At 44.5% G+C, this 15,865-nt stretch overlaps 1 protein-coding gene across 1 annotated transcript in view; it reads right to left on the bottom strand.

The window, feature by feature from the left end:
• DAPK2 (death associated protein kinase 2) overlaps positions 1-15,865 on the bottom strand; it is a 125,311-nt gene that overhangs the window by 18,363 nt on the left and 91,083 nt on the right. Inside the window, exon 4 of the mRNA XM_060095256.1 lies at positions 10,650-10,779. Coding sequence (XP_059951239.1) covers positions 10,650-10,779 — 130 coding nt within the window. The remainder of the gene's footprint in view (positions 1-10,649; positions 10,780-15,865) is intronic.

Raw genomic sequence — 15,865 nt, 5'->3', positions numbered from 1 at the left:
GCGGCTGCTTCCCACTAGCTCTCTACCTTACATTTGGTAGTGTATATATGTCCATGCCGCTCTTTCACTTTGTCACAGCTTACCCTTCCCCCTCCCCATATCCTCAAGTCCATGCTCTAGTAGGTCTGTGTCTTTATTCCTGTCTTACCCCTATGTTCTTCATGACACTTTTTTCTTAAATTCCATATATATGTGTCAGCATACAGTATTTGTCTTTCTCTTTCTGACTTACTTCACTCTGTATGACAGACTCTAGGTCCATCCACCTCATTACAAATAACTCAATTTCATTTCTTTTTATGGCTGAGTAATATTCCATTGTATATATGTGCCACATCTTCTTTATCCATTCATCCGATGATGGACACTTAGGTTGTTTCCATCTCCGGGCTATTGTAAATAGGGCTGCTATGAACATTTTGGTACATGTCTCTTTTTGAATTATGGTTTTCTCAGGGTATATGCCCAGTAGTGGGATTGCTGGGTCATATGGTAGTTCTATTTGTAGTTTTTTAAGGAACCTCCATACTGTTCTCCATAGTGGCTGTACCAATTCACATTCCCACCAGCAGTGCAAGAGTGTTCCCTTTTTTCCACACCCTCTCCAGCATTTATTGTTTCTAGATTTTTTGATGATGGCCATTCTGACTGGTGTGAGATGATATCTCATTGTAGTTTTGATTTGCATTTCTCTAATGAGTAAAGATGTTGAGCATCCTTTCATGTGTTTGTTGGCTGTCTGTATATCTTCTGTGGAGAAATGTCTATTTAGGTCTTCTGCCCATTTTTGGATTGGGTTGTTTGTTTTTTTGCTATTGAGCTGCATGAGCTGCTTATAAATTTTGGAGATTAATCCTTTGTCAGTTGCTTCATTTGCAAATATTTTCTCCCATTCTGAGGGTTGTCTTTTGGTCTTGTTTATGGTTTCCTTTGCTGTGCAAAAGCTTTGAAGTTTCATTAGGTCCCATGTGTTTATTTTTGTCTTTATTTCCATTTCTCTAGGAGATGGGTCAAAAAGGATCTTGCTGTGATTTATGTCATAGAGTGTTCTGCCTATGTTTTCCTCTAGGAGTTTGATAGTGTCTGGCCTTACATTTAGGTCTTTAATCCATTTTGAGCTAATTTTTGTGTATGGTGTTAGGGAGTGATCTAATCTCATACTTTTACATGTCCCTGTCCAGTTTTCCCAGCACCACTTATTGAAGAGACTGTCCTTTCTCCACTGTACATTCCTGCCTCCTTTATCAAAGATAAGGTGACCATATGTCCGTGGGTTTATCTCTGGGCTTTCTATCCTGTTCCATTGATCTATCTTTCTGTTTTTGTGCCAGTACCATACTGTCTTGATTACTGTAGCTTTGTAGTATAGTCTGAAGTCAGGGAGCCTGATTCCTCCAGCTCCATTTTTCGTTCTCAAGATTGCTTTGGCTATTCGGGGTCTTTTGTGTTTCCATACAAATTGTGAAATTTTTTGTTCTAGTTCTGTGAAAAATGCCATTGGTAGTTTGATAGGTATTGCATTGAATCTGTAGATTGCTTTGGGTAGTAGAGTCATTTTCACAATGTTGATTCTTCCAATCCAAGAACATGGTACATCTCTCCATCTGTTTGTATCATCTTTAATTTCTTTCATCAGTGTCTTATAATTTTCTGCATACAGGTCTTTTGTCTCCTTAGGTAGGTTTATTCCTAGATATTTTATTCTTTTTGTTGCAATGGTAAATGGGAGTGTTTCCTTGATTTCACTTTCAGATTTTTCATCATTAGTATATAGGAATGCCAGAGATTTCTGTGCATTAATTTTGTATCCTGCAACTTTACCAAATTCATTGATTAGCTCTAGTAGTTTTCTGGTAGCATCTTTAGGATTCTCTATGTATAGTATCATGTCATCTGCAAACAGTGACAGCTTTACTTCTTCTTTTCCCATTTGGATTCCTTTTATTTCCTTTTCTTCTCTGATTGCTGTGGCTAAAACTTCCAAAACTAGGTTGAATAAGAGTGGTGAGAGTGGGCAACCTTGTCTTGTTCCTGATCTTAGTGGAAGTGGTTTCAGTTTTTCACCATTGAGGACGATGCTGGCTGTGGGTTTGTCATATATGGCCTTTATTATGTTGAGGAAAGTTCCCTCTATGCCTACTTTCTGCAGGGTTTTTATCATAAATGGGTGTTGAATTTTGTCAAAAGCTTTCTCTGCATCTATTGAGATGATCATATGGTTTTTCTCCTTCAACTTGTTAATATGGTGTATCACATTGATTGATTTGCGTATATTGAAGAATCCTTGCATTCCTGGAATAAACCCCACTTGATCATGGTGTATGATCCTTTTAATGTGCTGTTGGATTCTGTTTGCTAGTATTTTGTTGAGGATTTTTGCATCTATGTTCATCAGTGATATTGGCCTGTAGTTTTCTTTCTTTGTGACATCCTTGTCTGGTTTTGGTATCAAGGTGATGGTGGCCTCGTAGAATGAGTTTGGGAGTGTTCCTCCCTCTGCTATATTTTGGAAGAGTTTGAGAAGGATAGGTGTTAGCTCTTCTCTAAATGCTTGATAGAATTCGCCTGTGAAGCCATCTGGTCCTGGGCTTTTGTTTGTTGGAAGATTTTTAATCACAGTTTCAATTTCAGTGCTTGTGATTGGTCTATTCATATTTTCTATTTCTTCCTGAGTCAGTCTTGGCAGGTTGTGCATTTCTAAGAATTTGTCCATTTCTTCCAGGTTGTCCATTTTATTGGCATAGAGTTGCTTATAGTAATCTCTCATGATCTTTTGTATTTCTGCAGTGTCAGATGTTACTTCTCCTTTTTCATTTCTAATTCTATTGATTTGAGTCTTCTCCCTTTTTTTCTTGATGAGTCTGGCTAATGGTTTATCAATTTTGTTTATCTTCTCAAAGAACCAGCTTTTAGTTTTATTGATCTTTGCTATTGTTTCCTTCATTTCTTTTTCATTTATTTCTGATCTGATTTTTATGATTTCTTTCCTTCTGCTAACTTTGGGATGTTTTTGTTCTTCTTTCTCTAATTGCTTTAGGTGCAAGGTTAGGTTGTTTATTCGAGATATTTCCTGTTTCTTAAGGTGGGATTGTATTGCCATAAACTTCCCTCTTAGAACTGCTTTTGCTGCGTCCCATAGGTTTTGGGTCGTCGTGTCTCCATTGTCATTTGTTTCTAGGTATTTTTTAATTTCCTCTTTGATTTCTTCAGTGATCACTTCGTTATTAAGTAGTGTATTGTTTAGCCTCCATGTGTTTGTATGTTTTACAGCTCTTTTCCTGTAATTGATATCTAGTCTCATAGCATTGTGGTCGGAAAAGATACTTGATACAATTTCAATTTTCTTAAATTTACCAAGGCTTGATTTGTGACCCAAGATATGATCTATCCTGGAGAATGTTCCATGAGCACTTGAGAAAAATGTGTATTCTGTTGTTTTTGGATGGAATGTCCTATAAATATCAATTAAGTCCATCTTGTTTAATGTATCATTTAAAGCTTGTGTTTCCTTGTTTATTTTCATTTTGGATGACCTGTCCATTGGTGAAAGTGGGGTGTTAAAGTCCCCTACTATGATTGTGTTACTGTCGATTTCTCCTTTTATGGCTGTTAATATTTCCCTTATGTATTGAGGTGCTCCTATATTTGGTGCATAAATATTTACAATTGTTATATCTTCTTCTTGGATTGATCCCTTGATCATTATGTAGTGTCCTTCTTTGTCTCTTCTAGTAGTCTTTATTTTAAAGTCTATTTTGTCTGATATGAGAATTGCTACTCCAGCTTTCTTTTGGTTTCCATTTGCATGGAATATCTTTTTCCATCCCCTTACTTTCAGTCTGTATGTATCTCTAGGTCTGAAGTGGGTCTCTTGTAGACAGCATATATATGGGTCTTGTTTTTGTATCCATTCAGCCAGTCTGTGTCTTTTGGTGGGAGCATTTAGTCCATTTACATTTAAGGTAATTATTGATATGTATGTTCCTATTCCCATTTTCTTAATTGTTTTGGGTTCGTTATTGTAGTTCTTTTCCTTCTGTTGTGTTTCTTGCCTAGAGAAGTTCCTTTAGCATTTGTTGTAAAGCTGGTTTGGTGGTGCTGAACTCTCTCAGCTTTTGCTTGTCTGTAAAGGTTTTAATTTCTCCATCAAATCTGAATGAGATCCTTGCTGGGTAGAGTAATCTTGGTTGCAGGTTTTTCTCCTTCATCACTTTAAGTTTGTCCTGCCACTCCCTTCTGGCTTGTAGAGTTTCTGCTGAGAGATCAGCTGTTATCCTGATGGGGATTCCCTTGTGTGTTATTTGTTGTTTTTGCCTTGCTGCTTTTAATATGATTTCTTTGTGTTTAATTTTTGACAGTTTGATTAATATGTGTCTTGGTGTATTTCTCCTTGGATTTATTCTGTATGGGACTCTCTGTGCCTCCTGGACTTGATTAACTATTTCCTTTCCCATATTAGGGAAGTTTTCAACTATAATCTCTTCAAATATTTTCTCAGTCCCTTTCTTTTTCTCTTCTTCTTCTGGAACCCCTATAATTCGAATGTTGGTGCGTTTAATGTTGTCCCAGAGGTCTCTGAGACTGTCCTCTGTTCTTTTCATTCTTTTTTCTTTATTTTGCTGTGCAGCAGTTATTTCCACTATTTTATCTTCCACCTCACTTATCCGTTCTTCTGCCTCAGTTATTCTGCTATTGATCCCATCTAGAGTATTTTTTATTTCATTTATTGTGTTTTTAATCGATGCTTGATTCGTCTTTAGTTCTTCTAGGTCCTTGTTAACTGTTTCTTGCATTTTGTCTATTCTATTTCCAAGATTTTGGATCATCTTTACCATCATTATTCTGAATTCTTTTTCAGATAGACTGCCTATTACCTCTTCATTTGTTAGGTCTGGTGGGTTTTTATCTTGCTCCTTCTCCTGCTGTGTGTTTTTCTGTCTTCTCATTTTGCTTATGTTACTGTGTTTGGGGTCTCCTTTTTGCAGGCTGCAGGTTCGTAGTTCCCGTTGTTTTTGGTGTCTGTCCCCAGTGGCTAAGGTTGGTTTAGTGGGTTGTGTAGGCTTCTTGGTGGAGGGGACTACTGCCTGTGTTCTGGTGGATGAGGCTGGATCTTGTCTTTCTGGTGGGCAGGTCCACGTCTGGTGGTGTGTTTTGAGGTGTTTGCGGACTTTTTATGATTTGAGGCAGCCTCTCTGCTAATCGGTGGCGTTGTGCTCCTGTCTTGCTAGTTGTTTGGCATAGGGTGTCCAGCACTGTAGCTTGCTGGTCGTTGAGTGAAGCTGGGTGCTAGTGTTGAGATGGAGATCTCTGGAAGATTTTCGCCGTTTGATATTATGTGGAGCTGGGAGGTCTCTTGTGGACCAGTGTCCTGAAGTTGGCTCTCCGACCTCAGAGGCACAGCACTGACTCCTGGCTCCTCAATTTGGGATGATTTGTTGTCTATTCATGTATTCCACAGATGCAGGGTACATGAAGTTGATTGTGGAGCTTTAATCCGCTGCTTCTGAGGCTGCTGGGAGAGGTTTCCCTTTCTCTGTTCTCACAGCTCCTGGGTCTCAGCTTTGGATTTGGCCCCGCCTCTGCGTGTAGGTCGCCGGAGGGCGTCTGTTCTTCGCTCAGACAGGACAGGGTTAAAGGAGCAGCCTCTTCGGGGACTCTGGCTCACTCAGGCCGGGCGGGAGGGAGGGGCACGGAGTCTCTGTAATATTTTTGAAATGATGAAATGTGTGATCCAGAGACTTGAAGTATTTCAATACTTGTGTATAGGAATTTTCTTCCATGAACTTCTCCGGAGGGATCGAATCAGCGCATGTCCCCGCGCCGGCTGCCCCGGGGCCGCAGTGCCGCCGCGCCGGGTCTGTGCTTGGTCAGTTCGGCCGGCCCCCACCCCACCTGCCAGCTGCAGCAGCTGCTCCCGCCGCTCCCCGGGACTGAGACTTTTTAACCACGAATGGAAAAAGGTGGGGAGTGGGAAAGGCTAAGTTTGTTCACCTAGAATAATATCAAAACCTCTGCATCTATAGGATGTGCCCCCCACCCACCCTCCCAGATGCAGGGAACCACTCTCCTGTCTTATTTTCCAGCTTCCTAAAAATGATGCCATACTGCATGTGATCTACTGTCACTTGACTTTTTCCCCCCACTCAACATGATGCTTCTAGCATTCATTGAATGTTCATCCATGGTTTTTCACCTTCAGTGCTATATAATAGTCCATTGTGTGAATATAGATCATCTTCTAGTCATTCTCTTGGTGATCATTTGGATGGTTTCCACTTCTTTTATTATTGTATTATATTATTATCTTTTATTGGAAAAACATTGCTATGAACTTTTTTGTACCTGTCTCCTGAGACACACATGAAAGACTTTCTCTAGGACAGTGATATTCAAAGTGCAGTCTGCAGGCAAACAGTCTGCAGACTGTCACTGGTCCTGACAAGATATGTACAGAAATTGACAGTAAGCATTTAGAGACTTGCATAGCAATTTGACATTGCTGTGACACTCAAACTGTGATCACTTTTCTAGGAATTTATTTTTATTGTATCTTACTGAACAAGCAGTCCAGGATAGACTTTTTTTTTTTTCAAGTGGTTCACCATGGAGAGTTTGAGGAGCACAGCTCACTTTCTAGTGCTCATCTGCTCGATATACATACACACTCATTTCTGTCCTTCAGGTGCTTTTGTTTGTCCATTTTCATCTGTGCTTTTCATCTTCTTTCTTGTCTTTTTTTTTAAACTCGCTTTTTGTTAGTTTTCTTATTGTTTTTTCCCCCAGCTTCTATTTTTGTAATGGCTACCCCTGAGGCTTTACTATGAATATCAAATAAATTCTAACATAAATCAATATTTTTACCCTCCTCTAACAATACAAGAAACTTAGAACACTAATTTCAAGTACTCTGTCCTAGCTAACATTATTTTCTTCAGTTTCTAGTTCTTTTTTTCAGTCCTACAATTAAAGCTTCATCATCAGCATCATCGTTATCATTATTTAGGAAAGAAAATAATTATATTTGCCTAATGTTTTACTGATTTCTTTGCTCCTATTACTTCTTGCATTGAGAACTCCCTTCAGAGCCAGTTTCCTTAATTCAGAAGTTCATCTTTTAGAAGTTCCACTAATGAAGGTCTGCTGGAGGTTAACTGTTTTTATTGTTTTGTCTTTTTTGTTGTTGTTCTTTTTTGTTTTTGTTTTTCTGAATCTCTCACCTTCATTCTTGAAATATAATTTCTCCACAATTATGGGGTTTTTATTTTTCCTCAGCTGTTTGGAGATTATATTCTATTGGACATTGGTTTCCATTGTTGTTTTCAGAAGTATGCTGTCAGTCCAGTTATTGGTTTTTGTTTGTTTATTTTTGTTTTTTGTAGGTAACCTGTCTTTTCTCTCTGGCTGATTTTTAAGATCATCTCTTTGTATCTGGTGCCCTATACTTTAACTATAATGTGTCTAGGTATAGATTTTTTTTCTGATTGATATACATTGTCCTTTCTGTATCTGGGGATGCATGTTTTTACATTAGTTCTGAAAATTCTCAGTCGTTCTATTCAGATATTGCTCCTGTATCGTCTTTATTCCCTCGTCCGGGAATCCAAATAGATCTATTTTAGGCTTCTTATTTTAAACTTATTCCACTTATCCTCTCTTTAATATTTCTATATCTTTGTCACTCTGTGGTATTCTAGCTGATTTTTTCCAGCTCAGTCTTCCAATTCTTTAATTCTCTCCTCAGCTGTGTATAATCTGCTGTTTGCCCCATCCACTGAGTTTTAAATTTCAATGAGTATATATTGAATTTCCTAAAGTTCTATCTGGTTCTTTTAAAAATCTGCCTGGCCATTTTTGAATCTCTTGTTGCCTGCTCATTCTTGTGAGCCTACCTGTTATTTCTATATATATTCCATTATTTTATAGTCAACATCTGATAATTTTAATATCCTACATCCTTGAACATCTAAAATCTTGCTAGTCTCTGATAAATGCTGATATGTATACTTGCCTTTAGGAGAGGTCCTCCTATTGAATATTCTTGTTGCTCAAAGCTCCAGCTCTACATTCATTTCACTCGATTTTCAAGGTAGGACAGGTGATGCTGAAGGAGTTACTACACTTAAAGATTTATCTTGGGGCTTCCCTGGTGGCACAGTGGTTGAGAGTCCACCTGCCGATGCAGGGGACACGGGTTTGTGCCCCGGTCCGGGAAGATACCACATGCTGCGGAGCGGCTGGGCCCGTGAGCCATGGCCGCTGAGCCTGTGTGTCCGGAGCCTGTGCTCCGCAACGGGAGAGGCCACAACAGTGAGAGGCCCCCGTACCGAAAAAAAAAAAAAAAAAAGATTTATCTTACTTCCTATGAGTCCAGAATTGCATGAAAAATAATATTTTTCTCAAGAATCCAGTTTTGTAGTGAGAGGACCTTTTGGAAGACCTGGTCCACCACACTCCAAGAAGCTGACCCTTTTTAACCCTGGTCTCAGGTTAAAATTTCAAAGAATGGTGGGAATAGGGAAGAGTGGTTATAACCTGTGTTCAGGGGTCTTGGGAAAAGGAAGTCATCATAATTTGGTCAGGGGCTTAGAGAAACCACCCTATATATCTGTAAGGTGCAAATAAGACCAGTTCTGGGCTGGAGCTGTGTCACACTGGCTCACAAGAGTAAACTGTGTGCATCCTTGCCCAACTCTGAATTCAGTGACAACATGTTGGTAGGTTGAAATTGGCAGATGCTATTCAACCTAATTAGAGTTGTATTCTGTTTTGTTTTGAGACCTGGTTGTTAGACATTTACCAGTATACCACTGGGAAAAACCCTCCACAGTCTGGCTCCGCCCATCAATATCCCACTGACACTGCCAGCCCGTGTGAACCCTCTGATCCACCTAGAGCGGACAGTGAATGGTCCTTGATAAATGCACTCATTCTGGCCCTTCACCCCTGCTGTGGTACCTCTGAACCCAGGATGTGCACCTCCTCTACCCTGGCTCCTTCCCGACCCCCCTTAGATCCTCCCACACCCACAACGACAGCACTTTGTCCCTCACTGACTCAAGGCCAGGACTGATCCCACTGACCTTGTGAGAGTGGATATCTTGTCTGAACAGTCTTTCAGAGCGGTCTATATCACTCCCTTTACACTTAACCACATCCTGTCTCATGTCACCTCTTCCATGACTGCCCTGAATTTCTAGTTGAACCATTTATTATCATTCAACACTTGGTATGAACTTAAATAAACATGCATTTTTACCACATATGTGAATGGCGGGTAGCAACTGCTATCCTGGACGAAGTTTGAGGCTAGACACCTGCACCCCAGGTTCAAGTTGGCCCTGCCACCAACTCACTGTGTGACCCTCGGTGTGCCAGTCTGAGTGTGGCTTCTTACCATCACTGTGTCCCCAGTATCTAATATCTGTCATATAGTAGGTGGAGAATAACCATTGGTTGACCTTAAGTAAAATCCCCTAGCTCTCCAAGTCCACATTTAAACTAGATCAGGTGACCTGAAAACATCCTTTCAGCGCTCTTCTTTGATGGTTTGATGTCTTGTTTCCAAAACTAAACTGTACGCTCCTTGAGGGCAAGGTCTTCTTATAGAGACAACATGGTCTAATGGAAAAAGCACAGGCTTTGATGGTGGATGTATCTGTTTTTGAATCTCTGCTCTACCACCTACCGGTTCAGTTGTTTTGCCTTAAACAAGGCACTTGATGGAGAAGATATTTTAAATCTGCCTCATTAGATCCTATAAGGATTAATTTAGACAATGCCTGTAGAGCGCCAGGCACAGTGCCTGGCACACAGCAAGGTTTCCCTGCCAGGGGGTCTGTGGGGCCTCTGTAGTTTCATTCCACAGTGGCTGCAGAGCTGCTATGTGTGGCCTGAAAATCTGTCAGGGTGGATGTTCTGACCCACCCCATCTTCCTTTTTGATTAGACTGTGGTCAGAAGTTTGAGCCCCCAGGCTTTGAGGAGACCATTCCCTCCCTCCATCTCTAAGACCACTCCAACTCCCAAAGCAGAGAGGTGTTGGTTCTGAACTCTCATTCCTTTCCCCTCTGCAAAGCTGTTTCTTTATGACCATCCCCCCTCCCCCTGACCTGTGGTGCAAGTCCCACCAGGCCTGGGCCAAGGCTGAGAGACACAGAGGGAAGACAGAGCCGCCAGGGCTCTGCTGGAGCTGGGCCTCCTGTGCGTGAATGAAGGCCAGGCACACAGGAGAGGCAAGCAGGTGAATCTGGCATCTGGCAGATGATTTCCCTTCTCTTTTTCAGGAAATCAAAAGCTACTCCAGAAAAGGCTGAGTTTATGGGAATGCAAGAGGGTGAGGTAATTTTAAATGTTCATAATCTCTTCTAAGAGCAGGCAGTGGAGCCAGTTCTGGGAGGATTTAACTCTGCAAAGGCCTCTAGCCCCACCTGGCCTCTCACTGCCCCATTGGGCGCTCAAAGCCAGCACCTGGACCCTCATCCAGAGGCCAGTGAGACACTTCCTTCCCTACCCATTAGATTTCTAGGGGGTCTCCAAGGCATCATCTCTCAGCCCACAGGCCACAGCCCCAGATGCAGGGCTTGCTACTGGGATTTCTCTACCTCTTGATCCCAGATTCTCAGTTGGGAGAGAAACAGGCCTAAAACTCACCAACAAATTCTGGCGTCCCAAAAATGTTCTTAAATTCAACTCCATCTTCTATTTCATGAGCCAGGCCAAAGTCAATCAGCTTGATGTGTGGAATGGGAATATTCTTGTCCAACAACATAATGTTTTCTGGCTGGAGAACAAAAAAAGAGAAGAAAAGGGATAAAAGAAAAGATGGTAATTAAAGCCCTATTTTAAAGCCCTTTGGTTTTGGGGTGGGGTTTGGTGTTCTTTTTTGGGAAACCAAAACAGCATAAACACTTTCTTGTTTTTGTGTCCTCAGTCTTCTCCTGTGAACTCAAAAACAGCCACAACGCCAAGGGCAAGGCCTGGGTTTTACCAAACCTGCTGCTGACAGCAGAACCAGACTCTGGCTTTAATCCTGTTTCTGTCTCTGAACGGCAGATCCCTTTAATGCAGTGCCTCTATTTCCCCATCTGTCAAATGGGGCCAGGGAGATACTTGCAGCATTTCCTGTAAACAAAACCACTGCCTCTCTGGGTGTATGTGGGTGGGGAGGGGCACTGCAACGTAGCCTCACTTTTTTTTTTTTTTTTTTTTGCGGTATGCGGGCCTCTCACTGTTGTGGCCACTCCCGTTGCAGAGCACAGGCTCCGGATGCGCAGGCTCAGCGGCCATGGCTCACGGGCCCAGCCGCTCCGCGGCATGTGGGATCTTCCCAGACCGGGGCACGAACCCGTATCCCCTGCATCGGCAGGCGGACTCTCAACCACTGCACCACCAGGGAAGCCCCGTAGCCTCACTTTACACATGGCTTATTGACCTCCCTCTTCCTGACCACCTCTTTCCCCTGGCCGGTCAGCTTCCTGTGGACAACACTCCCCTCCTCTAGACTAACGGTGTGGCTCACACTTCTCGATGTGTTTAACTAACATTGGCCCTCGGTGGGACACAGGAAAAAACCACCTTATTTCCAGGGAAAATACCAGCTGCCCAGACTATTCCCAGCCCAGTAAAACAGCTGCCAGATCTAACACAACAGTGGGGGTGTGTATAGGTGGGGGGACAGCCCTGCCCTGACCTCACTCAGCCCAGGCTCCCAGGGAGGCTAGAACAGGATCCTGAGCCCAGCTCTCTCACTCCTACCCAACCACGCAGAGCACGCAGTGGGTGAGCAGTCCCTCTGATTCATCTTCTTCCCTGCTGTTCCTCACCAGGACCGTCCTAGATCTCATTCGAAACGGAATGCCTTGAAAACACACATCTACACAAAAGTTCACAGTAGCATATTCATAATAGTCCCAAAGTGGAAGCCACGCAAATGTCCATCAACTGATGAGTAGGTAAACAAAATGTGGTGTATCCATACAGCAGAATACTATTCAGCCATAAAAAGGAATGAAGGTGGAGAAAAAAATAAAAAGGAATGACGTACTGATTGATACATGCTACACCATGGATGAACCTTGAAAACATGGTGCTAAGTGAAAGATCAGTCACCAAAAACCACAGATTATACGACTGCATTTATGTAAGATATCCAGAATAGGCAAATCCACAGAAACAGAGTAGATGAGGAGTTGCCTAGGACTAGGGGATCGGGGAGTGACTGCTAATAGATACGGGGTTTCTTTCAGGGGTGATGAAAATGTTTTAAAATTGATTGCAGTGTTAGTTGTGCAACTTTGTAAATTGTAGACTTTAAATGGGTGAATTACATGCTAGGTGACATATAAATCTCAACAGAGAGGTTTTAAATCAACAGATAGGTAAATAAATAAGTGTTTAAGAAAACTGAATGTCCCTGTTTCTCAAAGTACTGGAGAATTTCCCACCTTGCACTTTTGCTCTCAACATCTGCTCTCCCTGGAAAGCCTCTGCTCAGTCTCAGCCCACTGAAATCCTAGCCAGGCTTCAAAGTCTAACTCTGTCCACCTCTTCCTTGAAACCTTTCCTCAGCAGCACTGAGCCTTCTCCCCCCATCCACGGATGTGAACCCTCCCTCCCCCGGGGCCCCTTCATGCTCACTGGAACCTTTCTGCTATGACAGTTGTCACACTCTCTCTTGTCTGACAGTCCTCGATGTCTGTCCTTGATGCCCTACTGGACCCTCAGCTGGAGAGAGGATTCAGGTCTTTGCACCTCCGCCCCTGCAGCACAGAGCTCAGAGGGGGGCAGGTGGAGGGTGGCCCTAAAAGTTGGCTGAACTGATTCTGAATCTGTGTTGAAGACAGCCCAGGTGTCCCCATCCCGAACTTCCCGGCTCCCTGGTCTCTGTGACCTCACTTCACAGTGGCTGGAAACTTTCACTCAAGTGAGTTGGATGAAGAATCCCTCCTTTTTTATCCTTTTTAAAAATATATATATAATATGTTTCCTTTTGCATTTTAAAAGCGTGTTTATTCTTTTCCCCCTCTGGAGATTTCTCTCAACTCATTTTGAAACTGTGTCAAAGTCCTTTCCCAAGGCAGGGTGGTTCCTTACACTCTGAAGAAAGGAGTGTGAGGGCAGGGGGAGGTCAGGACACAGGATGCAGGCTGAGGGCCCCCTCCAGTGCCCTGACCCGGCCCTCCGGTGGCTGCCCAGGGACCCCGAACATCCTGGCACCCCATGTGGTGAGCTGCACCCTCCCCGCTGCCCACCATCTCCTGAGCAGGGGGCTTCTCCTCCCTCCATTCCACCACGTTCATCAGCCACCTTTTGGGAACTTCTCTCTTCCTGGGAACGGCCCTGAGGCTTCTCCCTGGGGCTGAGGGGCCCGGTCCGGGTCCTCCTGACCACCACCCAAAACCCGCTGAACAGGGCTGGGAGTCGCAGTGGACAGAGGCAGACACACTAGCCCTGGTGGTCCCCAGGACTGGGGGGCAGTAGGGACGGGGGGCAGGGACCCCACAGGAAGGAAGGAGGAACAATTGGAGGCAGGTTTCTCCCAGGCACTCCTGGAGAATCCCCGGGAGAATCCCAGGAGATTCTCCCTGAGAAGTGAGAAGCGTCCTTGCCTCGCATCCTCTCACCTCGGTGGCCCACAGTCCGGGGAAACAGCCTCTCCACTGGCTTGTGAGAACCTCTGTACAAGGCCACGTTTTCTCACCTGTCCCATCTGTCCCTTGCCCCACCCCAAGAACCTATCACACAGCAGGTGACTGCTCCCCTGCATGGGACACTCTCCCTGCACTGTCCCTACCCCCAACCTGGCTAATTCACATTCACATTTCAGCAAAAATAGTACCTCCTCCAGAAAGCCTCCCCCTGCTGCCCACACCCGCCACTTCCCCAGTTCCCATCAAACCCGGCACCTCCCCTACTTCAGTACTTTTCCCACTGCCTCGAGCTTGTCAGTTTACTGACCTGTCTGCCCCACTGGGCTAAGAGCTTCCCGAGGTTTTAACTCCTATCAACTACCCAAAGGTTAGCATAGAGCCTGACATCCACCAGGTGCTCAGTAAATGTTCCCCGAGTGAAGACAGGCGCCATTTAGTAAATCCCTATAATGTGCAGGTCCAGTGCTAACCAGGCACATGACATACTTTATACCTCATCGACCCTCTCATTACCTTATACGGTGGGTGTTTATCATTCCTCTTTCTTAGGAAAAGAAACCAAAACTGAAAAAGTACTGACTCATGGACCAGGGAGTTTAACCTCTTTCTGTCCGACTCCAAAGCCTGTGCTCCTAAGCACTAGACTAAATGGTCCCCCTTCCCTGCTTCTCAAGGGTCCTGGGAATCTATCCCAGGAAGATGTGGGAACGCAGCTTGGGCCTGGCAGCCTGGGGCAAATTTGCACCCTGATTCAGGCACAGCTATTTTCCTGCCCCGACACCTGTTTCCCATCCCAGGATGCCTTTCTTCCTGTGATGCTTTCACCCTGGTGAGCAGCCCCAAGCCCCGCCCTTGGCCTGGCCCTCGTGCTGTGTCCAGGGACTCAGAAAGGAGCGTCAGGACCTCCTAGGCTGAACCTCCTCATTTCAGTGAGAAAACAGAGGTCCTGTCAAAGAGAGTCCCAAGATAGGTCTGCATAAAGTGATGGGGGTCTAGGGGTTTCAGGCTGGGAGGTGGCCCCAAGAATGCTCTGCTAGGTGGTGGAGACCTGGGTCCTTGTCCCCACCTCACTCACTTCTCACAAGTTGGATCATCTGGACCAGATGCACCTTCAGCTCAGACCAGCCCTGACTGGGAGTACGCAGAGGTCACAGGCTCCCCGCCACCAATGCTTCCTACTTCCTGCCCATGCTACCAAGGAGATTCTAGGCTGGCCAGGGGATCTGGACCCCATATCTGCAGCTTCTCCGACTTTCGGCAAGGCTTCCTTCTTGCTATCCCAACCTCCAGTAATAATCTGAGGAGGCAAGGAAGCAAGGCAGGGACTGACATTTACTGCACATCTACCAAGGCAGGCATTGCGCTAGTGCTCTATGTCATCCTTGCAGCCACCCTGAGTGGTAGGTACTATTATCAACCCCATTCCACAGATGAGGAAACAGAGGCTTAGAATGATAAAACATGCACCCAAGGTCCAACAGCTCATAATGGCAGAGTCAGGATGAGCTTCCTGGGAAGTCCAGCTCCTGCTCTCTCCACCACAGCACCCTATTTGGTTAAATATCTTCAGTGGTCCTACTGACCACCAGAGAAAGTCCAAATGCCCTGCCTGATATTTGAGGCACCTGAGGCTCTGCGCTTTCCAGCCTCACTGCCCATCACTTGCCTGCACCTGTCCTATATCCCCTCAGGATGAGCATTACCAGGCCCAGGACGACATCTCTATTCCATCCTTTACTCTGGCTCTTCCTCTTGCCTAGAATGCCCTTCCCACTCTTCCTCACACTTTCAGAGCCTATCCCCTAACTCTGCCCCCTTTTTATTCCCTTGCTTTTCAATGAAGCAGCCCTTGACCTTGTGCTCTAACCCCCTCAGCACCGAACATGCTTACGAGCGAGTGGCCCTAGTTGCAGGCTGTCTCTCGTATCGTGATGCAGCTTTCCTGGGTGGTAGCCTCCTTGGGAAAATTTCAATCAGTTTTAAGGTCCCTGGCATCCCCTATGGTGTCTTGCATCCTGCATGTTTCGTAACAATTTGCTGATGTGAACTGAAGGAATTGGGGGCTAGTGGCTCTTCCCGTTCTGCGCCATGGAGGCCCTCGACCACTAGGGGCGCCCGAGAGCACGCCGCCCCACAGCGCTGGTATAGGGCTGGATCAAGAGGGAAAAAGGACTCAGGGAAGGTCTGAAGGGTGGTCTGAGGGCAGCAAAGAGGCAG

This window comes from Mesoplodon densirostris, chromosome 4, assembly GCF_025265405.1.
Source record: "Mesoplodon densirostris isolate mMesDen1 chromosome 4, mMesDen1 primary haplotype, whole genome shotgun sequence".
NCBI classification, from domain to species: domain Eukaryota; kingdom Metazoa; phylum Chordata; class Mammalia; order Artiodactyla; family Ziphiidae; genus Mesoplodon; species Mesoplodon densirostris.
Note: the sequence above shows the minus strand (reverse complement) of the source record. Positions and strands in the feature narration are given on the sequence as shown.